The sequence below is a fragment of the Lygodium microphyllum genome, chromosome 15 (genome assembly GCF_053477565.2).
Source record: "Lygodium microphyllum isolate KBCC chromosome 15, Lygodium_microphyllum_v1.1.10, whole genome shotgun sequence".
NCBI lineage: Eukaryota > Viridiplantae > Streptophyta > Polypodiopsida > Schizaeales > Lygodiaceae > Lygodium > Lygodium microphyllum.
The window spans coordinates 141,716,921-141,744,179 of record NC_141149.1 but is presented as its reverse complement, the minus strand read 5'-3'; the positions used below and the strand labels follow the sequence as shown (position 1 = coordinate 141,744,179).

At 43.0% G+C, this 27,259-nt stretch overlaps 1 protein-coding gene across 4 annotated transcripts in view; it reads right to left on the bottom strand.

Annotated features, from left to right (window-relative positions):
• The window catches only part of LOC148025152 (Polynucleotide adenylyltransferase family protein), a 183,795-nt gene that overhangs the window by 41,556 nt on the left and 114,980 nt on the right, over nt 1-27,259 (bottom strand). For 3 of the 4 annotated variants that reach the window (XM_087694902.1, XM_087694898.1, XM_087694900.1), the window contains 2 exons: nt 15,404-15,463; nt 15,212-15,273 (listed from right to left, as the gene is read on the bottom strand). In XM_087694902.1, coding sequence (XP_087551028.1) covers nt 15,212-15,273; nt 15,404-15,463 — 122 coding nt within the window. The remainder of the gene's footprint in view (nt 1-15,211; nt 15,274-15,403; nt 15,464-27,259) is intronic. The other variant, XM_087694899.1, reaches the window with a different exon arrangement.

The window sequence follows — 27,259 nt, the reverse complement described above, 5'->3', positions numbered from 1 at the left end:
TCCCATGAGGACACGTATACTTGGAGGTCATCAGTACTTTGTTACATTTATTGATGACTGCTCTCGGTAAACATTGTTGGGTATCTCACACGCCTTACTTACGCCTACGCTCATATGGGAGTGTGCGGGTGATCACTAGGACACTGGGGCACTTTTTACTCTCGGTAGGAGAGGTTTTTTCCCCCAGATTATGTGTACTATTTTGTATGTGCTTGTGGTGCACACTTACGGGCACTTACTGTGTTCGGGTGTGAACAGCCCCTTATAACCCTAAGGTATAAGGGTTATCATTTGTACTTTCAGCTAACACTCTATTCAGTACTATTGCATTGGGTATCGTGCTCAGCTCTGTCTCTCACTCTCACACTGTCTACTGCACTTCAGCTGCACCTCGATCCTCTCCCATCTGACATTTGGTATCAGAGCTGGTCAGCAGCTCTGTTCGGTTCCCGAGGACTTGCGTCAGCACTGACAGCTCGTCGGTACCTGTCTGGTACAGCTCATCGGTACCTGTCTGGTACAGCTGGTCAGTACCTGTCTGGTACACCACGTGCAGCCTGTACCTTCGCCTGCAGCCCCGCCAACTCCGCCAGCTGCGCGCCACCTACAGAGGTCGCTGCCACCTGTGCGCAGCTCCGTCTGACACACCACCTGACAAGTGCGCCCGCCACCTGCTCCGCCTGACGCCGCCTCTGTCGCCTGCTGCGCCCCTGGACCTGCACGCCTGTACCTACACGCCACCTGTGCAGGGCCGTCGCCTCTGCACTCTGCTTCCGGCAGGCGCCAGCTCAGCCAGCGCCACCTCCCGTGGAGTCCGCCATTTGTGCAGTACCCTAAGGCGCCGCCGCCTCTGACGCGCCACCTCGAGATTCGTGCTAGTCTCGGGATCCATGACCGTCTTCGACCTGTAGAGGTAACATTTCTGCATTTTTTATTTCCACACAGGGATTCGTGCAGCAGCAGCAGGTTCAGTTTTCAGCATTGGGAAACGTGCTGTGTCAGTCTGTGACACATTGAATGCACATTTTGGGGCTTTTGTAACAGACATTTGTGACAGAAATTTTGGGCAGAAAAATTTGGGGCTTTTGATGTTTTAGTGCTGCTGAGCACTAATTGCACCTTGGGAAGCGTGCATCAGTGACAGTTTTTTTTGACAGAGTACCCTTTGCACATTAATTGCAGACTTGTGTTTGCTGCAATTTCTGGAAATTTGCAGATTTCCAGCCCGTACTGCATTGACATTGCTCTATTGCCTTTTGGGAAATAATGGCAAATCAGGGAGGAGATGTATTCACCTATGTGTCCAAGGAAGACCGATTGGATGGGAACAATTATTCCCTTTGGTCTTTCATGATGAAGAATGTATTAGTGGCCAAAAATTTGTGGGATTATGTCAGTGGAGAGGAAGCACGACCGGGAGTTGTGGCTCCCGCTACTCCTCCTCCAGGAGGACGTGCAAGAGGGCAACCTCAGCCCCCTCCACCTCAGCCCGCTCAGCCACTTCCCCCAAGAACTGCAGCTCAGAAAGCTTGGGATACACGGGATGCACAGGCTATGTCGCTGATTGCATTGGCAGTTCAGCGTTCTATCATTCCTCATATTCGTTCAGCAGCTTCTTCACAAGAAGCTTGGTTGACATTGGAGCAGATGTTTGCAGGAAAGAATGAGACTCGCATCTCTTTCTTGAAGAAAGAGCTAGAGACTCTAAAGATGAATGAGGGTGATTCTATGCAGGATCATCTCAACAAAATTCAGGACTTGCGGGAGCAACTCATGAATGTGGATGAGTACTACTCAGATGCGCAGCTGATTTCTACGACATTGAATTCACTGCCTCCCTCTTACTTGGCTTTTCATACTGCCTTGAACCTCACTATGAGGATTTCGAAAGAGCCCATCACTTTCATTCAGCTTGTCAATTTGCTTCTAGAGGAAGAGCAAACTAGACGGAACAGTGGTGTGGATGGTATAGCCTCTGAGCAGGCTTTTATGTCAAGGCAGAAGGGTAAAAACAGCCAAGGGAAAAATGCTTCGCAGAGTTCTGGTAGTAGTAGCACTTCACAGACAAGTCAGAAACAGGGGGGCACGCAAGCCAAGAAAGGAAAATGCCATTACTGCAAGAAGCCTGGCCACTATATCACTGAGTGCAGGAAACGCATCGCCAAAGAGAAGAAGAAGGAGTCAGGGATGTCTGTTTCTGCAGCTCCTTCCACTGCTAGCGAGTCCGCGTCCTTTGTTGCAGCCAGGGACTATTGTTTTTACACTTGCAGTTATGATGTCTCTTGGGCTGATAGAGCATTTAGCTCTACAGAGGATGCTGACACTTGGTTCTTTGACAGTGGTGCTTCACGGCATATCACATCTCGTAGAGATTTGTTTGCTTCTCTTGGTGCACCTCCCGTTGGGAAGTCTGTTCAGTGTGCTAATAATGCATCATACCCTGTTCGTGGTATTGGGGAGATTCAGCTTACAGCCATTGATGGCTCTATTCTCCGCCTACAGGATGCTTTGTATGTGCCTGGCATTAAGAAGAATCTGCTTTCCATTTCTTCTATGGCACGTTGTGGTTTGCAGGTCACCTTTGATGATGACCGTTGCATGGTCCGTGACAAGGAACACATGACATTGGTCTTGACAGGTTCTCTGTGTCATGGGTTATATGAGTTGGATGCTCTTTCGGTAGATCAGTCTGCATATTTGACATCCACTCTTACTCCTGCTATGTTAGAGGCAGAGTTATGGCATGCTCGTTTGGGGCATGTAAACTATGGCAGCTTGATGCTATTACAGCGTACTCAGATGTTGGATGGATTACCTCTCTTGGAGAGACCTCCTGAGCATTTATGCGAGGGTTGCATTTTGGGGAAAATGCATCGTTTCTCTTTTCCCCGTGATGTTGCTTTTAGAGCAACAGCCAGATTGCAGCTTGTGCATTCGGATGTTTGTGGGCCCATGCAGACACAGTCATTGGGTGGTTGTTACTATTTTGTAACATTTATTGATGACTTTACACGTTTTTGCTGGGTCTACTGCTTGAAAAAGAAGTCAGAAGTGTATGATGCATTTTTGGTTTTCAGTGCACTTGTGGAAACTCAGTCTGGTTGCAAGATTAAGACTCTCCGTTCGGACCGAGGGGGGGAATACATGTCCTCTATGCTGAATTCTTATTTGCAGCAGAAGGGCATTATCCATCAGTACACTACTGCATATACTCCACAGCAGAATGGGGTAGCAGAGAGGAAAAATCGGTCACTCATGGAGATGGCCAGATGTATGCTGAAGGCAAAGAGTTTGCCTCATAGTTTTTGGATGGAAGCAGTCATGTGCGCTTGCCACATTTTGAACAGATGCCCTACCAAGGCCTTGAAAACCGTCACACCTTTTGAGGCTTGGCACAGCCGCAAACCTTCTGTTGGCCACTTCCGTACTTTTGGGTGTCTTGCATATGCCCATATTCCACAGGTACTTCCAAAGAAGTTGGACAACAAGGCTGTAAAATGCATCTTTATGGGATATAGCAGCGAAAGCAAAGGCTACAGACTCTATGATCCCGTGACCAAGAAGGTTTTTGTCAGCAGGGATGTTGTATTTGATGAAAAATCAGAATTATCCTTGGCTGGTTTTGATACATATCAGGCTGCCCGTGATGTCTTTGAAGGGCTGCTGCCCATCACATTTGGTGATTCAGCTGGTACTTCAGCAAATGAACCTAATGTTCAGCCAGCTGCTCCTATGGAACATGCAGTAAATCAGCACATTGCTGAAACTGAAATTCAGCAGGAACTTGTACACAGTCAGGAAGCAAGACAGGTGCCTAGATGGTACACGCAGACTATGAGAGATAGTCATTTGGAAACACCCTTGGCTGGTCGTACTCAAAGGCAAACTCGACTGCATGATTCAGCACATTCCATGGAGTTTGTTATGGCAGCATGTACTCATGATAATGAGGAGCCTGAATGTTTTGAGGATGCACGACATAGTGTGCATTGGATGGCAGCCATGCAAGCTGAATTGGATTCTATTCATAAGAATCATACTTGGGATTTGGTGTCTTTGCCAGTTGGCAAGCGTGCCATTGGTACGAAATGGGTCTACAAATTGAAAAGGAATGCAGATGGATCCATAGATAAGTACAAGGCATGGCTGGTAGCTAAAGGCTACGCACAGAAAAAGGGCATTGACTATGAGGAGACCTTTGCTCCTACCTCCCGTATGACGACCATTCGGTCTATGATTGCCTTGGCTGCACATTTTGGTTGGAAAGTGCATCAGCTGGATATAAAGACTGCATTCTTACATGGGGAACTTCAGGAAGAAGTGTATGTACAGCAGCCCATTGGTTTTGCAGTTGAAGGCTCAGAAAATTTAGTATGCAAGCTCAAAAAAGCTCTATATGGTTTGAAACAAGCTCCACGAGCTTGGTACGCAAAGATAGATGCTTTCTTGCTTAGTCAGGGGTTTGTAAACAGCCCATCTGAGTCTACCCTTTATGTACATAAAGAGGGGGGATCCATGCTGATTTTGTGTCTATATGTAGATGACCTTTTGCTCACTGGAACACATGCTGATCAGATTTCAGCATTCAAAAATAATTTACAGCAAACTTTTGACATGTCTGACTTGGGTATTTTGCACTATTACTTGGGCATCCAGTTCGTACATGATGCTAGAGGCATTGGATTATGTCAGTCAAGGTACATTGGGCAACTTCTTGAGAAGTTTGGCTTACAGGATTGCAAGCCAGTTTGTACACCCATGGAACCTGGGCTCAAACTGTCATTACATGATGACAGTGATTTGTTTGATATCCATACTTATGCTCCAGCAGTGGGATGTCTCATCTATCTATGCCACACTCGGCCAGACATACAGTTTGCCGTTTCAGTTTTGAGCAGGTACATGCATCAGCCTCGTATGTCGCATTGGCAAGCTGTGAAGCGTGTGTTTCGTTACTTGCAGGGTACTAGAGCTCTTGGATTGCTTTATGCCAAGGGGGGACCACTGCAGTTACATGCTTACAGTGACTCTGATTGGGCTGGTGATTTTGATACTCGTCACTCCACTAGTGGCAATTGTTTCTTTCTTGGCTCGTCATGCATTTCTTGGCTTAGCAAGAAACAATCCACTGTTGCCACGTCGTCATGTGAAGCTGAGTACAAGGCAGCCTTCACTACTGCAGTTGAGTGCGTATGGCTTAGACGCTTACTTGCTGATTTGGATGTATCTGTTACGGAGCCTACTCCTTTATATACTGACAGTCAGAGTGCCATTGCAGTGGCACGGAACCCTGTGTTTCATGCTCGCACGAAACACATAGAGATTCACTACCACTTTGTCAGAGAGAGGCTACATGCAGGTGATATCAGCCTTGTCTACTGTCCTACCACCAGCAATGTGGCAGACATCTTCACCAAAGCTCTTCCACGAGACAAATTTGAAGCATTTCGCGATGCTTTGAATTTGACGCCCTTTGGTGGCGGATGATCCTTGTACACTTGATCACTCTTCACTCCAGGGGGGTTTGTTGGGTATCTCACACGCCTTACTTATGCCTACGCTCATATGGGAGTGTGCGGGTGATCACTAGGACACTGGGGCACTTTTTACTCTCGGTAGGAGAGGTTTTTTCCCCCAGATTATGTGTACTATTTTGTATGTGCTTGTGGTGCACACTTACGGGCACTTACTGTGTTCGGGTGTGAACAGCCCCTTATAACCCTAAGGTATAAGGGTTATCATTTGTACTTTCAGCTAACACTCTATTCAGTACTATTGCATTGGGTATCGTGCTCAACTCTGTCTCTCACTCTCACACTGTCTACTGCACTTCAGCTGCACCTCGATCCTCTCCCATCTGACAAACATGGGTACTGAAGGCGAATTCCGATGTGTTCATGCATTTCAAATATCTTGTTGCAAAGCTTAAAGGTGAAACCAACTTAAAAAGTGCAGACACTGTGCACAGATAGAGGGGGGGGAGTACATGTCTCGTGCTTTTGAGACATATTTGCTTGATCATGGCATTACGAATCAAGCCACTATTAGAATAACTCCTCAGCAAAATGGTGTTGCTGAAGGGAAGAATCAGATTCTTATGGAGATGACTCATTGTATGCTAAAAAGAAAGGGGCTACCTCATAAATTTTGGCTAGAACGCCCTCAGTGTGCAAATCATGTGTTGAATCGTGTATCCACTAAGGCATTGAAGACGATCACATGGTTTGAAGCTTGGCATAGCACGATACCCAAAGTAGACTACTTTCGAGTGTTTGGTTGCATAGCCTATCCACATGTTCCGAAAGAGCTTCATGGGAAGCTTGATGACAAGGCTGTAAAATCCATATTTATTGGCTACAGTTCAGAGAGCAAGGGCTATCGCTTGTATGACCCACACACGAAGAAAGTCTTTGTCAGTAGGGATGTCCTATTTGCTGAAAATGCTGCATTTTCACATGATCAGTTTCAAATGCCAGTCACCCATGACATTGGTGATGTCTTTGAGGGTCTTTTGCCACTTTGGAGTCTATGCCTGCTATAAATGGCAGGACAGACTTAATACAACAAGCTGTTGTTGCACCATATGTTCCCGAACAGCAGGGTATTGATGATGGTTTGCCACATGCAGTGGAAGAAGCAGTACAACATGAAAGGGCTGCTGTAAATGCAGCCAAAACAGTCCCAAGATGGCTGTTACAAACTCTCTAGGAGAGTAAAATGGATGCTCCTATATCTCAACGCATTAGAAGGGCTGCCAAAAATACAGCAAATGATGCAAGGAGGCACATTTGATTGATTTTACGAAAGTAGATGATTGTGATGAGCATGTGTTTATGAGATCACTATTGGATGATGATGAGCCTACTTCCTTGGACGAAGTTCAACAAGATGTACATTGGATGCAGGCCACGCATGATGAGTTCAACTCTAATTCCACTAACTCTACATGGGATCTTGTGGATTTACCACCTGGCAAAAAGGCCATTGACACAAAATGGGTTTTTAAACTCAAACACAAGGCTGATGGTACAAATGACAGGTACAAAGCACGGTTGGTAGCAAAAGACTATGCACAGAAGAAGGGCATAGATTATCAAGAAACTTTTGCTCCTATATCCCGTATGAGTATGGTGAGATGTGTGATTGCTATGGTTGCAAATTATGACAAGAAAGTACATCAGTTGGACATTAAGACAACATTCTTGAATGGGGATTTGCATGAGGATGTTTATATATCACAACCTTCAAGGTTTGTGATTAAGGGGAAAGAGCACATGGTATGCAAGTTGCATAAAGCTCTATATGGTCTCAAACAAGCTCCTCGTGCATGGTACTCCAAAATTGATACTTATTTGGCTAGCAAAGGGTTCAAAAATAGTCCAACTGCTCCCACTCTCTACATTAAGAATTGGGTTTGGGGAGGGGGGGGGGGGAGGGGACTTGTTGATTATCATTCTTTATGTAGATGACATGCTGCTCACTGGACCTACAGAAGGAAAAATTGCAAATTTTAAGGCTGAATTAAAACATGCATTTGCTATGTCAGATATGGGCTGCCTACACTATTATTTGGGGATTTAATTCACCCAAAATCAGCATGGTATCATCATGTTACAGTCACAATTTGTGAATAAGCTGTTACATAGGTTTAGTATGTAAGATTGCAAACCTATGTGCACTCCTATGGAGCCAAGCTTAAAGCTGTCTATGCATGATGGTGAAGAGATGTCTGATGTTGCAATTTACAGTCAAGCTATTGGCTGTCTTATTTATCTTTGCAACACACGCGCTGACATTCAGTATACAGTATCTCAAGTATATGCATAGCCCATGGACCATACATTGGCAAGCTGTTAAGCGAATCTTCAAATATTTGCAAGATACTTAGTCACATGCATTATTCAAATTGGGTTGGTGATGCAGACACTAGGCAGTCTACTAGTGGACACTATTTCTTTTTAGGCCGTTCATGCATTTCATGGCTAGCCAAGAAAGAGCCTCCAGTGGCTACCTCGTCTTGTGAGGCTAAGTATAGGGCAGCCTTCACGGCAACAGTGGAATGTGTATGGTTGCGCAGATTGTTGGTTGATCTACATTTACCATTGAAGGGTCCTACACCCATTCTTTCTGATAGTCAGAGTGCTATTGCAATAGCACGAAATCCTATGTTTCAAGCTCACACGAAACACATAGAGGTGCATTACCATTATGGCGCAGAGAGATGCTATGCAAGAGAGATCAACTTGATGTATGTACCCACACAGAAAAATGTTACGGACATTTTCACCAAGGCACTACCATGCGCGAAGTTTGAGGCTTTTCGAAAGTCCTTAAACTTATCCTTTAGTGATTGATCATCCTTGTACTTCATCACATTGGCACTGTAGGGGGGTGTTAGAATTTGCTAATTCTATGGGCAGCACCCAATGTGATTTGTGTGGTGTGGACACTTTAATATTAAAGTGTCAATGTAAGGTGTAAACACTACTGTCTTAGAAACTTAAAGTAGTGACACTAGGCTCTAGAGTAAAATAAACCTAACTCTAGTTAGTTGGTGGAAGGCTAGTTAGGTCAACCTTTAACCTAAACATAAGTTGTACTTTCACTCTATTTTTCATTCTAGCAAGTACACTACTTTTTTTGCTTTAGCTCACTCACTTGCTGTCATTGTCTCTCCTCTCTCTCTCCATAGTTGGCTACCATTTTCCAACACTCCAAGTTGTTGGATTGGCTTGATAAAGATCTATAGAGAGATTAGTTTAATCGGATGGCTCGTCTAGGGCTACAGACAGTCCAAGATGATGTCATTCCTAGGCAGGGCCGTCTTTACTCCTTTCGGCGTATTCATCAGCACTTTCGAGTGCCTAGAGGATATCATGTTATTTGGACAACCATACATGACAGAATTATGAGCTACTATCCTATGCTTCCATTACAGCTTTTGTCTCCCTAGCGCAATTGGATATTTGTGATTCCCGATGATTTCAAGAAAAGGTCAGTCAACCAGATATATCATCATATGGTAGAGGCCAAGAGATGGGTCATGGAGAAGGCAAATAAAGTATGGCATTCTCGGGAAAGCAAAAAAAAGTGGCAAGACAGATTCATCCAACTCTGGAAATCTAAGGTTCCGTATCAGGGAAAAGTGTTTATGTGGAGGCTACTTATTGGGGCTCTTCCTACTAGAAAGAGAGAGAGAGAGAGACTTATTGTTAAAGGGCTTTAACAAGTTCTCTCTTTCTTGCTATCGCTTTTTTTTGGGCCTTTGTTTTTAAAAAAAATAATATGGCTTTCATATGTTGAGCAGACAAACTTTTGTATATCTAATTACTCTTTAATTCTTGTAACCTTTCCACATGAGAGAGAGAGAGAGAGAGAGTGGTGCATAAACTGAGTACAAGAAGTGCACAATGGAGACCTCTTGTGGCATTGACATAGACTTCATTAAATCTTATAGCACTCTCAAGCAAAGGGGATTCATGAAGATGCAAAAGGTAATGAAGCAAGCAAGCGCTGCAAGATAGCAGTTTATCTATTGGGCAGCAGTTTGGAGTTAACATTGTTGGGTGTAAAGGCCCTTTGTTATGGTTCCCGTAAATATACTTGTACATGTGAACACACCTTTACCAGTGTGTAAGTGTACTGTACCCTAAGTATAAATACATTCTTTTATTATGTGTGTGTACTACACTGGTACACACCCTACTCATGTTTTTGCTCTTTGCACTCTCTATTTTTGTACACCCTTCCAATTGGTATTAGAGCTTCGGTCAAGACATGCAAGCTTCCTAGAGTCCACACAAGTCAAACCTAACTCATTCAGCATGAGAAAATGATGAGGTCGTCACTTTCTGGGTCACATGTGTGTTGGCTGTTAGTCAACAAGCCAAAAAACCCTAGATTAGGTACAAGTGCAGGATGTTTTTTGCTCAGGTAGGCAAGCCCAAGTTGTTCTTTGCTCAAGCAAGCAAGCATAGGTCGTTTTTGCTCAGACAGGCTGTCCGAAACCCTACAATCAAACAGATGAGAGGTGGTAGTACCTTTTGGGATTGGCATTCATCAAATTAGGAGCAATCTTTGGACACTACAATAGTTAGCTCTCTTGAGATTTTCTCTAATTTTGCACAATGAATGCTTGTGCAATGACATTTGACCCAAAACTTCCAAACATTGTACATATTGGCTTTAGAACATTTGGCGCTTTTCATGTATCAATGAAATTTTGCTCAACTGAGTTGAATTCAATGACATCGGTGCACATCTGGACCCGAGAAATGTGGAGTCAAAATTTCTGCAACATTTGCCCTTGTTTGGCACTTGGGAACCTATATTAAGACTATTGCTGCAAATTTGTGGGAGAAATTTTGGGACTATTCACATGAGCGATGTATCTTGCACTAATTCATGCTTTAGCAATCAAAAAACAGTAGATTCATTGTTGAGTGGGCGAAACTGTTACTTGGGATGTATCAAATGTTGTAAAAAGGCAGCTTCCTTTAGTACATGTATTGCTGAATGCTGATCGTGCAGTGAAACAATAGTATATATAGCACTTGGGTTGTTGCATAGAAGCATTATGGTGATGTATTATTGAACTGGGAGTTTATGCATACTTATCACATTTTGTGCATATATATTCTGTAATCAGTCTATTTGGACTGAAATTGCAGCAAATTATCTGTTTCTTGAGCACCTTTGGAAGTGCATTTTGTGTTTGTTATATTCAGCAAATCTTGCTATTGGCTGACAGTATTCAGCACTTTGTTTTTGTTGCAGAAATTTATTGCTGAAAATGGTTGGTAGTGCATCCACTTTTGACACAACGAATCTTTTCAAGATTCAGAAATTTGATGGCAACGGCTTTGATCTTTCGAAAGATTGTATGCATGGTATCCTGTTTTTGAAGGATTGTGATAATGCTTTGGAACAAGAAAACGATGTTGCTTTGTTAGATGAGAAGTGGGCTAAGATGAATAGGAAGGCTATTGCTTACATCAAAATGGCAGTCACAAATGATAGCTTGGTTGATATCAAGGGACTCTCCACTCCATGTGAAGTTTGGGTGAAACTCAACTTCATATGAGAATACAACTCCTCTCAATTAGGTCCATCTCATATGGAAGTTGGTTAACTTGGATCTTGATGAGTCCAAGCCTGCCTCAAAGCATTTGAATGCATTTACTAGGATTTTGAGTCAATTACAAGATGAAGGTGTGTAGCCTTTTGATTCCAAGTTGAAGCGTATCTTCTTACTCATGACTTTACTAGATTCATAGAAAGCATTGGTTGTCTCATTGAGCAACAAACACAACTTGATTCTTCATGGTGTGGATGGTTTTATTCTCAATAAGGAGATTAGACACAAGGCCAGTGGGGGCAGCAGTGGATAAGCCTATAATGTAAGAGGAAGGACCGAGAGAAGTCAAATGCTGCAAATAAACACCAAAATCGCAGCAAACGCAATGAAAAATAGCAAGATGTGACTTGCTAATAGTTTGGACACAAAGGGCACAGAAAGGCTGATTGTAGGTATTTTACAAAGGAACAAGAACGCAAAAAGCAAATAAATGCAAAGGCTAAAAAGAATGCCAAAGATAGTAACTCTACACCTAAGAAATAGAGAAGATAAATGTGGTATCTAGGGTTGTCATTGAAGAGAGAGAAGAAAATGAAGATACTGCACATTTGCTAGTTGCATCTTCAAACCCATATGCTATGGCAATAGAAAACATGTATATCACTAAAAAGGATGTGACAGATGCCTTGTTGTCTACTCATGATGGTTTCTCACAATCGTGGATTGTTGCCACTGGTACTTCGTTTCATGTAACTCGGTCTTTGGAGTATCTCTCTTTTTATGCAGCAGGTCACCTTGGGAAAGTTACATAGGGAGTAGCCATGCATGTGACATAGAGGGTGTTGGCATCATATACCTGACTCCTGAAAACAGCCAAGAATTGATTCTTCATAATGTTAAGTATATATTTGGCATCAAGAAGAGTTTGCTTTCAGAGTTGGACAGTTAGACAACACGGGTTACTTCACTACTTTTGGTGGTGGAATGTGAAAGGTGCAAAAAGGATCCGTGCTTGTCCCTAGAGGCAGTAAAAAAGAAACTTTGTATTATCTACATTGCAAGGCGCTTCTTGGAAAGTTTGTTGCACTTGCAAAAGTGTAGTCACACATGGAGCTATAGCATAAGCATCTTGGACACATGAGCCAAAAGGATTTGCAAGCACTCTCTCCACTTGGAAGAGTTGACGTGAAAGATTCAAAGCTTGACTTTTGTGATGACTGTATTTTGGAAAAAACACGTAAAGAGTTTATACTCTCATGGAGCCTCTCGAAAAGCATATATTTTGGATTTAGTCCATTTTAATATATATACCATGCCAATAAAAACCTATGGTGGTTTTAAGTTTGTTATTTCGTGTCTTTTATTGATGACCCCTCTAGAAAGCTATGGGTTTACTTGCTTAAGCAGAAAAGTGAGACATTGGACGTTTTTAAAAAGTTTTATGCATTCATTAGCACTTAAAAAGATTTAAACTAAAGTGCATAAGAATAGATAATGGGAAAAAGTATATATTAAAAGTATTCAATTAGTTTTGTGATGTAAATGGGATTAAATGCGAGCTAATTGCCCCTTATAATCCGTCATCTAATGGTGTGGCTAAGCAGATGAATCACACTTTATGTGAGAAGATTCAATGCATGCCGTCCACAGCTAATCTCTTGCAATCTGAAGGGGGGGGGGGGGGCGCACACTTAATATCGCTATCCATATTTGCAACTAATCTCCACATTGTGTGCTTGATAGTAGCATCCTTGAACAGGTTTCATCTAGCAAACCTACTTCATATGACCACTATGGGCCTTTGGCTGTGAATGTTATGTGCATGCACCTATTGATAGCAAAACCAAAGTTGACATGAAATCCATCAGAGGCATCTTCATGGGTTATCGAGATAAAGGTGAAATGGGTTATAGAGTTTGGATTACAAGCATGAAAAAGGTAATATGCAGCCAAGATGTGGCATTTAATGAATTAAAGTTGCTGAAAAATGCCACACCTAGTGACTTAGACAAGAAGAAAGTGAAATTTCAACATGATTAACCACTTGAACAACCATCAACTATTGAAAATTCAGCCTTGTTTGATGCTAATTTTGATGATCAACACGTCATTATTGAGCCAGATGAAAATGGGCAGCAAAATGATGCTGAAAATCAGCTTGGGTAGCATAATCAGCATGCTGAAAATGAATTACAGAAACCTAAAAGTGTAGTTCAGCAGCCAAATAATGAGGTTATTGACATTCCTTTGGATATAGACCCATTGCCCGAGAATATAGATCATTGGATGAGAAGGTCTACATGTGTTAGAAGGCCTATACAGAGATTTGATCCCTCTTTGGATTGTATTTTACTCACAAATGACAGTAAGCCTCTCACATACAAAGAGGCACAATCTTGTGAGTTAAAGAAAAAGTGGGAGCTAGCTATGCAAGAAGAAATGAAATCTTTGTATTGGAATAACACTTGCGATTGGGTCCCATTGCCTAAAGATATGAGAGCCATTCCTAACAAATGGGTCTATAAAATCAAGTGTATAGATAGCAAACCCAAATACAAAGCCAAGCTTGTGGCTAAGGGTTATACATAGAAAGATGGGATTGACTTTCAAGAAGTGTTTTCACATGTTGTCAAGATGACCAATCTCTGTGTACCACTCTCCATGTATTGTTCAACTTTGTAGCATCTATGGATCTGGAGCTTTGATCAGATGGATGTTAGAACTGCATTCTTGCATGTTGATTTAGAAGAAGAGGTATACATGAAGCAGCTAAAAGGCTTTGTTGGGCCAAGAAAGGAACATTTGGTATGCAAGCTTAAGAGAAGCTTATATGGTCTAAAGCAAGCTCCTAGACAATGGTATAAGAAATTTGATGCCTTCATGCTCTCACATGGGTTTAAGAGAAGCAATGCAAATTACTACTTAAATACAAAGAAGGCTAATGATGGAAGCCTTATTATTCTTGCGCTTTATGTGGATGATATGCTTACTGTTGGTAAGCATAAGAGCCAAGATAATGCATTGAAAAGATAGCTGAATTCAGCCTTCTCGATGAAGGATTTGGGTGCAGCTGAACACATTTTAATTTTTGGGCATGCATGTAACGAGAGATAGAGAGCAACAGCTCTTATTTCTCTCACAAGAAAAGTACATCAGCAAAGTACTTGACAAGTTTTCTATGGCTGATACTCAGCCTCTTGGTGTACCGGGTCTATGGCCCGTAAAAAGTAAGTCCCGAGTGGACATGAGACAAGTATATTGATGATACCCCGTTTCTTACAATCACTCCATCCATTAGTGGGAATGGAATAACCATATTATGTCCAATGCGGCCCCAGCGAGATCAAGCGGTCTATCAATCCTCTTCTTCTCTTCATCAATCTTTTTGGTTTTCATGTTAGTGTGTGTAACACTGGTCCATCCTTCACATGGACCTATATTGGCAATGGCTTTTACCATCTTCTTCCATTGCTCTTGCTTTAGAACATGAGCTTCCACTCTTTGTCTTTTGCCGAAGCCGGAGTCGGATACGGAGCCTCGAGGCCTCACCCGCATCGGTTGAAGATACGCCCACATTCGATGCTTCCTCATTAGTAGGCATAGGAGCTGGCGCTGATACGCCAATTTCTCCTCCTATAGTGGATCCCCTTCTCACCTTGAGGAGAATCTTGTCCACAATGTTTCGAGGGATTTCCTTGTATCAAGGCACTGGAACAAAAAGGTAACATGCAACATCAAGTACTCCTACAAAAGACCAACAAGACCTGTAACAAATTCTAGAGACTACACGAGCTTAAAACTGAGAGCCCAGAAACCAATTAAACAGAGATAACAAACTAGAGCCCTGTCATGAGTAACTATTGCATGTGCAAAAGCAGCCACGAAAAGATCATTACCATTATTTAAAGAAATAGATGCTAGAACTTGTTTGCATTTTTTTTTTAAAAAATCCCAAAATTCAAAACAAATGACATTCCATTAAAACAAATGTATACATAGCTGGCCAAACTATTTTATTTCTAAACATCCAACAACCTAAACCCCAAAATTAGGAATCTTGTTTACAACTTCAAAGGATGTAAACACCCCAAAAAAAAAAAAAAAAAACACGCGCGCACACACACACACACATACCATAAAGTACAATGACAAGGCTTAGCAGCTGTAAGCAGTCTGTCTAGGTTTGCCAATAAAGCCTGTAATCAGAATATTAAACACGAGGAATTGAAACTGGCCCATAAAAATAGAATGACGCAGTGCCAAAAATACTATGGACCATACATAGACAGGACCGAAATTTCTGCTAGTAAAGATTCCATTGCCTACCAGCAGCATATTTGAGCTCTTTTCTTGCCTCTTGAAACCTTGACCTGCAAGATACGCTGCCTAACAAATAAAAAACTTTCCATTAGGCACCAAGATTTACAAGCTGAGGTAGAAGTTGAATTACACAACGTTTAAGTAATATTCCACAGTTGGAGCTAGAGACACTGTGGCAGTGTGCATAAAACTCTACATCCAGCGAAAGATCGATCCAGGACTTGACTGCACAAGCAACAGTATCTCCTGTATTGCCACTGGATCACTATTCTTGAAATTAAGATATTTTACACTTGAAGGTGGTGGTTCCCTAACTGTGTCTAAACACTCTGGAGACTCTATGTAGCATAGTTCTGATGAAATTCTGATCCAATTAGAAACCTTTTAAAAGGATTGTTCTGACACCAAAGAAGAACAACCTACCCCAGCAACGGACCACAACAAAAAAATAGGATCAAGAAGGCTTTCAATGTTGTAAACAATTGTAGCCTTCACAATCTAATGAATGTCAGCTAATGAGGAAGTCTTTATGCAAGAGGATCATGAGCAGAGCACAAAAGCCAAAAGGTAGGAATCTAGCTGAGGAAGAATTGAGAAAGTCCGCAAGGCCCTAGATGATGGGGATTGTTGAAGATACACAACTCTCCATGACTACCAGAATTAACATCACGGAGCCAATCTCACTAAGGATCTTGAGCACCTGCACCAAAACCAAGTACATACCCATTGTGCCTGTTCAGTGGTGCAATGCATGCACACTATCCATGGCAAACAAACAATATCAAGCAAGGTGACTCAATTCTTGAGTATGTAGATTTGAATCTTCTGAGCTCGAGAATCTTCAATTTTCCAAGCAGCTGTAAGAAATGAGGGCTTTTGCCTGTCTAGACGAAAACCAAGAAAACTTCAAATAAGAGTAATGTAACCAAAAAATGAATTTTAGTGATTAACATCCACAAATACCTGAAATGCTTCAGCTGGGCATGAAACATGTATGGTGAATGGGATGAGGTCATATTTCGGTGTGGGTTTAAATATTTTGATGTACCAATATTCATGGTACCTACACATGAATATCTAGTAATGTAGAGCAGGAATGGCTCTGCTGTTGAGCAAATATCTGATAGGCTCCCCTGAATGTCCTCATATACATAATCCAGTCCTGTATCCATGACCCATGCTATGGAAGTACATGTCAATATCAACTCAATGTGAGTTCCAGAAAGTAGCAATCTCAGGGCCTGCTTTTAGGCCCTGTGAGCTATGGGGCCATCCCAAATGCAGTGCCTCTGACTTTCCTCTAGCTTGTTACATTGTGAGCATGCAACTGGAGCCCTCCAAATCCAAACAAACTACTTACTAACAAACTCGTATTTGCTTAAAACTGTCCTTCAATCTCCTCCAAAAATCTACCAACTATGGCAGGGAAATACCACCTCTGAAACCAATGCCGATGGGTCACAAAAAAGATCGTTCTGATCGTCCAAAATCTATCACTTATGGCAGGGAAATATCATCTTGAGAAAAGGCCAGTCCAAATCTCTGAAGAGGTAGATTTGCTCTTCCAATTCTTAGAAATCTCCTCTTGTATAGATTGCCTCATTGACCAACTTCCATGTGGGAGGGGAGTCTATGTCATATGATGAAAAGCATAGCTCCAGCTATGCTAGAGCGTCAGGTGGAAGTCTAAGATGGGACATGAATTTTGAAGAGAAGAGGCTGTCATTTAAATGGAGTGTGGCCCAATCTTTTCTAATAGAATTTGCCAATTCTGGGCAATGCCCAACGAAATTCTTGTGGTGTGAGCACACTTACAAAAGTGTCCAAGTGTGATGTGGACACATTGTCCCTTAGGCGTGGAAGGTTGGTTAGGTCTACCTTAGACCTTAGTTGTACTTTCATTCAGTACTTTCAATCAATCCAACCAACAAGAGAGAACTAACACTCTCTTATGCTCTCATTGTCACTGTCTCCTCTCTCTCCTTTCTTTCTCCTCCATAGCCTTCTTCAACATTTGGTATCACAGCCACCAGCCATGTGAGCTCTTGTCATAGCCTCGAGCCACCTCATAGCCGCCAGATCTGCCTGAGAGGAGTCGAGAGCGTCATTGCTACCAGATCTGCCCAAGCGGATGAGCTGAGAGGAAGGAACCTTCCAGATTAGATGCGCCACCTATGCAGCCAGCCCAACCATATCACCTCTGCCAGCCCCACCTGCGCCCTGCGCCCTGCGCCCTGCGCCCTGCACCCTGCGACCTGCGACCTGCCCTGCATCCGAAGGCAGAAAACATGTGCATGTACATCATTTATTTGCTGGCTGGCACACTTTGGGCACAGAAATTTATGTAAATTTGGGGGATTTACAACATTAAATTGCTGAGATTCCAAGGTACAGCAATGGATTGCTGTTTGGTGCAGATTTGGCATGCTTTACGAGGCATTTCTAGAAGAATTTTTTTTGTAACTATTTTGAGATTGCACTCTCTATCCCAAGCTGCGATTTCAATACTCATGGGAATACAGTTACACTTCAACTTGGAAGCGTTTGTTTGCATATTTTGTGCATTTTGTCGCAGCAATGGCACAACAAAGTCACTGTGATCACAGCAACATTTTGGGCGTCCTTACTCAAGAGAACAAATTGAATAGCAAATATTACTGCTGGTGGGGTTTCATAGTGCACAATCTATTGGCTGCTAAAGATCTTTGGGATTATGTTGGGAATAAAGGGTCACCGTGCCTTTTATCGTGTTCGGGTGTGAACACACCCTTACACTTTGTACTTTATATATTCAAAACCTACAATGTGGTACATTGTCATTGTACCGGATACTCATTGTGTCATGCTCACTCTCTCACTTTACTGCTCTCAACTCTCCACATCTGCACTTTTAGCTCAGTTCGCACACAGACTCGTCTACATCAAACAAGTATCAAAGAACAATGGCTGTGCACGCTTTCCGAATCAAGTTACAGTCATCAAGCCGCGTGACAAGCGAGCAGGAGCTTCAAGCACCAGCTATCAGTGTTTGGCAGGTGCAAAAGAGGCAAGCGGACTAGACAGGTATCTATCGGCAGGTACCAGGCGTTGTAGGTGACACGTGATTAAGCTCAGGCGACAACGCTGCAAATGACGTGCTGCAGGCCCAGCGTGACACAACCAAGCTCAGGCAACACGCAACCACGTCATTGGACAGAACGGCGACAGGTTCTGCAAGCGGACGGGACGTGCTGCGACTATACGGGACGAGCAGCCAATGACCAGGACCAGTCGCCACGAATGTGGCACGCGAGATAGGTAGAAATTAACGTTTTTCCCGGAATTGTATTTTCCTAGGATATGGTGATGGTGAAATGGGGTATAGATTATGGGATCCTAAGAAAAGAAAAGTAGTACGTTGCAAAGATGTCATCTTCTGGGAAGATCGCATGCACAAACAGCCCGAAAGAACATAGGAGGTCCGAAGGGTTGATTCCGGGAGGATGTACCAATAGGACAGCAAAGAATGCCAATTAGACAGCAGCAAATACCTATTGTGCACGCTGCAAAGATGAGATTAAGGCTGAGTGGTGGGCAGCCTGTCTATTTATAGATGGATGATCCTTCAATCTTGGAGTTTGGCTTATGGGACACCAACACTCTCCGAACGCATTTCTCTTAATGTTAGTTTGATAATTTAATTAATTAAGTTGGTTTGGGGCTGTTTAATGTGGATAATGAGCATCTAATGCATTTCTAGCTCAACAAGCCTTCCATCATCTATCTGTTCAAGTCCTAAATTCAGCTTTTCTTTCTCTTTCAATTCATGTGTGTTTGGTTTTAATAAAAGGAAGATAAAGAAAAGTCTTTACACAATCATGCAAAGTAGGGATGAACCAACACAAAGTGCAAAGCACAAGCACAAGGATAATCCAAAACCAAAAGTTCAATCCGCTGAAAGAAACTGGAAAGATTATATTGCTAATCCAGAGCAACATGAAAATTTAATGTCGAGTAGATAACATAGAAATTGTGTGTTCATACTTATGAAATCATAAATGACCACATTTGTGGAATTAGTTGAGAAGGTCAAAGGGGAATTCAAAAACATGCAAGATGCTAGATCAATGCCTATAGACAAAATCCACCTTTGACATCCAACAATTTTTTGCTCCCCAAGGGCCCTATAATTATTTGCACGGCCGAATTCATCACAAGCAGCTCCCCTACTCCTTAATTGTCCTCAATTCATGTCAGCCACTTGTCAAACACGGATGCTAACTCTTTCACACTGAGGTCTTCCTGCTTCTGCAGCAGTGCTGCAGCCTAGAGCCTAGTCTGTCTCCACCGCCTCTACGAGATGCATAGTCTTCAGCTCCTATAAGTCCCTCACTTTCTGCACCATGCCCATCAGCTCCAACCTCCTGCCCAATTTGCCTAGCCTGCCACCTCTGCTGTAGTGCTGCAACCTACAACCTGGTCTATCTCCACTGCCTCTATGAGACACATAGTCTCCAGCTCCTATAAGTCACTCACTTTCTGCACCATGCCCATCAGCTCCAACCTGCCACCCTATTTGCCTAGCCAGCCACCACTACATTCATCATCACCTCTTCTCACCCTTGGCCGCATGTCTATCACCGCCAATCGCATCCATGTTTGCCGTTTGCCATTTGCCATCCATCCATTACCATTGACAATGGCCTAGAGCTTCATTGATATCTCCTATGTCATCTCTACAGCCTCTCAATCATTCACACTCCACACCACCACACGCCACCTCATCCTATTTGACACAAATAATGTTTTATTAAGTTTTTAATCAAACCTTAATAATTAAAACTCAATTCCTCCCTTTGACGATAGTTTATATGGTAATCTTTAAAAGAGGCACATCCTTTCTTTAACTAATTGTTCGGTTTGACTCATGCCTACGCTCACAGAGGAGTGTCAGTGATCTTTAGAAGGACACTAGGGCACTTTTTATTGTCCATACGACAGTTTTTTCCCCCCCAGATTTATTCCTTTTATTTTATGTGCCTATGTTACACAGTTTTAGGCACTTATCGTGTTTCACACTCTTCGGGTGTGAACACCTCTTACAACCCTAAGGTTTAAGGGTTGTACTTTGTACTTGCACCTTAGACTTTAGACTATTGCATTGAGTGCCGTGCTCTCACACTCTACACTGTCTACTCCACTCTCAACAGAGCTTTGATCTCTTCCTAATCTTACATTTGGTATCAAAGCTAGCCCTCAGCTCCGCTCAGCCTATGGCCACCATCTCCAGCTAAGCTCCTCGGCCAGTCCATCTCACTCCACCACCAGCAACTCCATTTCGTTCGTCTGCAACAGGTCTGCCATGAGCCACACCAAGTCTGCCACCAGCAGCGCCAGGATAGCCTCTAGCACCACCCGCTCCAAGCCATGCCTACACTGCACATGCCTTCTTCCCCGCCAAGGCAGAGCCACCACCTGGCCTACAACACGACATTCCAAGCGTCGCCAATCAACCTACGCCATCACTCCCAGCAGCGCCTCTCTCCAACTGCGCTGCCCGCCTGGCCTCAAGTCTGCTCGTATGCGCCTCCACCTGCTCTAGCTAGGCTCTACCTACACGACCACCTCTGCCCTTGTCTTGTGAGACAACTCCCAGTCGCCACCACCACCTGCAGTGCCACCTCACATCTGTCCCTCCCCACCGCCTTTTCCAGATCCTCCAACTGTATCAAAGCTCCACCAAGCCTAAGGCAGCCAGCATTAGAGATAAAGGAGGCATTTACCCATTTTTTAATTCAAAATTTTGAATAACGGCAAACGGCTTTTTCTCGAGGACTGTATCTATATCGATTACTTGGAAACTAGGTAAAAGAATTTGGGGCTTTTGGGTATTGAGCAGACATAGGCACATGTAATAAGGGATCGGTCTGAAATAGGCTGATTTTGTTCATTCTGGGACAAGTAATTTTGGGGCTTTTGCATCTCTAGTGCTACAAAGCATTTATTGCACCTTGGAAAGCGTACATGACAAACAGTTTTGACAAAGTGTGCTTCAATTTGCTAATTACAACAAAGTACTTGCTATAATTTCAAAAAATTCTCAGATTTAAAAGTTGGTCCAGCTTGAGACACTGCTCTTTTGCTCTCATATTAGCATTATTTATCATGGCAGATCAAGGAGGTGATGTATTTACTTACATAACCAAGGAGGTTAGGTTGGATGGTAACAACTATTTCCTCTAGTCCTTCACGATGAAGAATGTGATGATTGCGAACAATCTTTGGGATTATGTGAGCAATGAAGAAGTAAAGCCCGGAGTTGTAGCTCCTGCTACTCATCCAGGAGGACCTAGACAACGGGCAACTCAGCCTATTCAGCTTGCTCCAGCTCAACCGCTTCCCAAGAGATCAACAGCACAAAAGACATGGGATACATGGGATGCAAAGGCTTTGTTGTCGCTGATTGCATTGGCAGTTCAATGGTCTATTATCCCTCACATTCGGTCTGCAACTGGGAAAGAATGAGACGTGCATCTCTTTCTTGAAGAAAGAGCTTGAGACATTAAAGATGGATGGGGTGATTCTATGCAGGATCATCTTAAAAAAATTCACGACTTGCGTGAGCAACTTATGAATGTAGATGAGTATCACTCAGATGCGCAGATAATATCTACTACCTTGACTTCATTGCCACCCTTATACTTGGCCTTTCATAGAGCCTTGAACCTCACCATGAGGACTACCCCACATCCACTTACTTTCCTTCAAATGGTCAGTTTGCTCTTAGAGGAAGAGAAAACACGAAAGAACAGCAGTGTGGATGTTATAGCCTCTGAGCAAGCTTTTAAAGAAATGCAGAATGGCAAGGGCAGCCAAGCAAAGAATGCTCCGCAAAGCTCTAGGACTTCAAGAACTTCACACGGCAATAAGAAATAGGGGGCACACAAGCCAAGAAGGGCAAGTGCCACTATTGCAAGAAGCGAGGACACTATATCACTGAGTGTAGAAAGCGCATAGCCAAGGAAAAGGAGGAGTCAAGGATGTCTATTCCTGATGCACCTTCGACTGCTACTAAGTTCGCGTCCTTTGCTTAAGACAGGGATTATTGTTTTTACACATGTAGTTATGACTCTTCTTGGGCTGATAGAGCATTTAGCTCTACTGAGCATCCGAGCACATGGTTTTTAACAGTGGTGCTTTTAGGCACATCACATCTTGTAGAGATTTATTTGCTTCTATCATTGCTACCCTGATTGGCAGGTCTATACAATGTGCAAACAATGCATCATACCCTGTTAGAGATACTAGAGAGATTGTGTTGACAGCAATTGATGGCTCTACTCTCCGCTTATAAGATGCCTTGATTGTGCCAGGTATAAACAAGAATTTGCTATCTATTTCTTCTTTGGCGACGTGTGGCTTGCAATTCACTTTGATGATGACAAATGCATGGTGAAAGATAGGGACCACATGACTTTGGTTTTGACTCGCACTCTATGTCATGGGTTATATGAGTTGGATGCTTTTTCCGTTGATCAGTCAGTCTATTTACCATCCACTCTTACTCTTGCTATCTCACAAATGGAGTTATGGCATGCTCGCATGGGGCATGTAAACTATCGTAGCCTGATGCTTATGCAATGTACACAGATGCTTGATGGTTTACCTCTCTTGGAGAAACCTCCTACGCACTTATGCGAGGGATGTATTTTGCAAAAAACGCATCATTTTTTGCTTTCTCATTGAAACCAGCCTTCCTCCTTCGATAAGGTGGTAAACAACTTGATTAAGCACTATTTACAACAATTAACAAAGTCACAAAACTGAAATGCACACTTTACCATATAATCTTGGACATTGGACACCCTGTTGGCTATTGCATACCATAGGGATTTGTGCCATACATTCCGGTATGTGGTGCCTATCCAACCAAAGCATGAAAAACGATACCACCACCCAAGTATCCTTGTTGTCCCATGCTTGCATGTGCATAATTGCCTTGCTACCCATGTTCCCATGGATTGGCACTACCAAGTTGGCCATACATTTGCACTTACTGCCCCACCGATACCAACTATTTGTGCTCATCACGCATTTTGCGCTCTTCTAAAGAAGGCTTAGGCATTTCCTTTGGTCCTTGTGGCTCTCCCGAAGCTGTAGAAAGTGTCTTCTTCTCTTCGCCTTTGTTGTCCTTCTTTGGGGCATTCAAGAATCGACTAAACTGGAGATCCTTTGCCAATTCAGAAAAAAGATTTGCTGCTGTGTACGCATTTGATCCTTGAAGCTATCATCAAATTCTCCAGCCCCTTACTGGTCATCAGGCTCTTTATGCATTCAAGTGCCAACATTTGGGTCATTTCCCATATTTTCAGCATGCTGTCCATGCTTAGAATCATGCCCAACATCAATCACTACATTTCCCCCTTCACCACGTGATTGACCAAGGAGTGATGCATCCTCTCCAATTGATGTTGTATTGCCATGTGAAGACATGCTTGCTGTAATTCACTGCTGAGAACAATTTCAATAATAACGCAATAGTCCCAAGTTGCAATCAAGTACCACAGGCCCACCAACTCAAAGGATGTGATGGTATCCCGACAATGGAACCATGAAATCAGCCTTTCTTTTGTGGATGGGTGGTAAATCCCCAATTACAACTTAATTACAGCAGCAAATAATAAATGCAAATTTGAAAATACAAATTTACATACTGATTTTGGACAATGCACACCCGATTGGCCCCAAAATTAGCGCCCCTTTCGGTATTTCTTTAGCTTTATTGAAGAACAGTTGATTTACAATGGCATTCTCCCAATCCCCTTCGCAATCCAAACTCCCCTTGCTGTCCAAAGTGACCAGCAAGTCTTCAATCTGATTTGCCCTTGATTCGGGCACTTAATTGGCCTTCACCAACTTCATAGATGATGGAAATGCCCTAAATTCAATGGCATGCTAGTCCTCCACAAGAATTTAGCTGAAATTCACCTTCAGCCCTGAAAAATCCAAGTCTTGGAGCTTCCAATTTTTGGCACGCTTCTCGAGGCTACTGCTAAACCCTAATTTCTGCTGTAAGTTAGAGTTCACATCAGAGAAATTTGCAATTTCTCAACCTCCAAGTGTCCAAATGCTGAGATCTTCGGAGCAAGGCTGTGAAATGGCTGGGAGATGAGAGAGAAAGCGGTAGAGAGAGAAAATTCAGAGTTCTGTCGTGAAGAATGACTGAAAATCGGTCAAATGCACCTACTGCCCTGGCACAATAGCATTAAATGCTGTCCCCTACAGCTGAGACATCCAAATCAGTTGTCATCTTGTATCTGGATGCAATCGCCTAGCTATGGATGGTCTGAATCTACAACCGCCTCCTCAAAACGCACTCATGGCTGGTTGCAATGGCTGAAAATAGGATGGCCATGGCTGGTCACAGCTCTTCCACATTTACTTAATCATGTGATTAAAAATTAATTCACATATTAAGTGAGGTTTCAAAAATACATGTCCTCATGACAGCCCTCTCCCTTGAAATCCTTGCAATCGTCCTCGATTGCACTGCCAAATGTATCAAAAGCAAAGTACTACACTGGAATTTCCATAGGGCATCATAGTCAATACAACATTGCGCACTGTTGTTCAACCATTCTATATGCCCAACACATGCTACAAATTACCAGCCAACATAACATAACATAAGACTCACAAAGAATCTCAAAAACATTGCCAAATTGTCATGTGACATGTCCATTTCTCATGAGCTCAACTCATCTGGCAAAACCAAACCATAACATAGCGAAAACCAAGCATAGACCATGGCCGAAACATCAATGGCATCATAAGACATGTTGCTGTCCACAAAACCAGCCCAAACATAGTGACTAGTACACTGAATAGTGATCTCCTAGCAAGCATCCCTGTTCAACTACAATACTCTGAATGTATGTTGAATACATTCGAGATCCACTACTTCTAGAGCTGTCCATTACTAAGGAGCGGAGGTGCTAGCTCCCTCACAAGCATTAGGTAATGCTTTGGACCTCAGCTCTACTGAACCTCATTGAGCCCAAACTATTACTTGGGCATTCAATTCATTCATGATACTAGAGGCATTGGATTGTCATAGTCAAGATACATTGGTAAACTTCTTGAGAGGTTTGGCTTAGAGGATTGCAAGCCAGTTTATACAGCAATGGAACCTGGACTAAAGTTGTCATTGCATGATGACAGTTACTTGTTTGATATTCATACATATGTTCCAGCACTTGGATGTCTTATCTACCTATGCAACACAAGGCCGGACGTACAGTTTGCAATTTCAGCCCTGAGCAGATATATGCATCAGCCACGCATGTCACATTGGCAAGCTGTCAAGCATGATTTCCATTACTTGCAAGGTACTAGGACTCTTGGATTTCTTTATGCACATGCTTACAGTGATTATGATTGGGCTGGTGATTATGATTCTCGTCACTCTACTAGTGGCAATTGTTTCTTTCTCAAGGTTGTCCACGTCCAACGGACAGGTCAACCCGTCCGACCCGTCTCCTCTCGTCCGCTACGTCCAATCCCATTCAGCAGACCCGTCCGACTGCGCCCCACCGTGACCCGTCCAATTCCCTGTGACTCGTCCGCTGACTGCGCCGCGCTGTGACCGTTACGCTGCGCGCAAGTCCTGACTCCCGTACACCTGGGCCTTGCGGCCAATAAAGTTGTAAACAGTCACTTTTTTTACCATTTTTATTTTCTTTCTTACCTTTCTTTTCTTCTTTCTTTCTTATCTTTCTTTCTTACGTTTCTTTTCTTCTTTTCTTTCTTTTCTTTCTCACCTTTCTTTTTCTTTTTTTCTTTCTTGAATCTTCTCTATTCTTTTTTTCTCTCTCTATTCTTTTCTTTATTTCTTTTCTTTCTCTCTATCTTTTCTTTCTTTCTCACAAAGACTCAAGAGAAAAGATTAAAGAATAAAGTTTTAAACTAACAAGTTTAAAAACTCTCCCTCCTTTCCTCTCTCTCTCTCTTCCCCCCCCACCCCAAAGGGCCAAACCTAAACCCCAAAGCACTCTCCCTTTCTATAAAATCTCCCCTCCCCCACTATCTCATTCATCCTTTCAAGTTCTCCACCCCTCCTAATCCTCTCAAGCTCTCCATCATTCCTACTCTCTCAAGCTCTCTCCTCGAGTCCTCCCTTAACCTCTCAACCCTTCCAACCTCCTCCTCCATCAAGCTATAGCCTCTCTCTACTCCCCCAAGCTCTCTACTCCCCCAAGATCTCTACTCCTTCAAGCTCCCTACTCTTTCCACTCCTTTCTTCAATCATCTCACCCTCCACCCGTGACCCTCTAGGCCCTCTCTATACATCATCCATGGCACCCCCTCTCCATAAGGCTTTTCGCTTGCATTGTGCCTACTTCGAACGAGTGAAGGAGAAATCCAACACTTGCAAGTGGCAATGCAAGGATTGCCCAAAGGTCCAAATCTCATCCGTCGCTCGCCTTCTCATCCACCTTTGCAAATTAGGAGGGGAAGGCACACCATGCCCCGGTATTCCCGATGATGTCTATGAAGATTGTCGTCAAAAATACTTGCCATTGAAGCAATGCAAAGGCCTTTCAAAGGCAAGTGAGAAGGTGATCTCTCCCGATCATGAGGTCTTGGATGTGGAAGACGATCCCTCTCCAACTGTCTCGGTTTCCTCTATTGGAGGGGCCTCTTCTATCCCATCTATAAAAATCCATTCGAGCGGTGCACCTATGCCCAAGAGACAAGCCACTCTTGCCCAAGCAACGCGGCAAGTTTCCCGTCTTCTCTACTTTCTCAAGGAGAGGCAAAGGCAAGAGAAAATAGAGATTTTACACACCATAATTGAGTGCAATCTCTCTTTCCATATTCTCA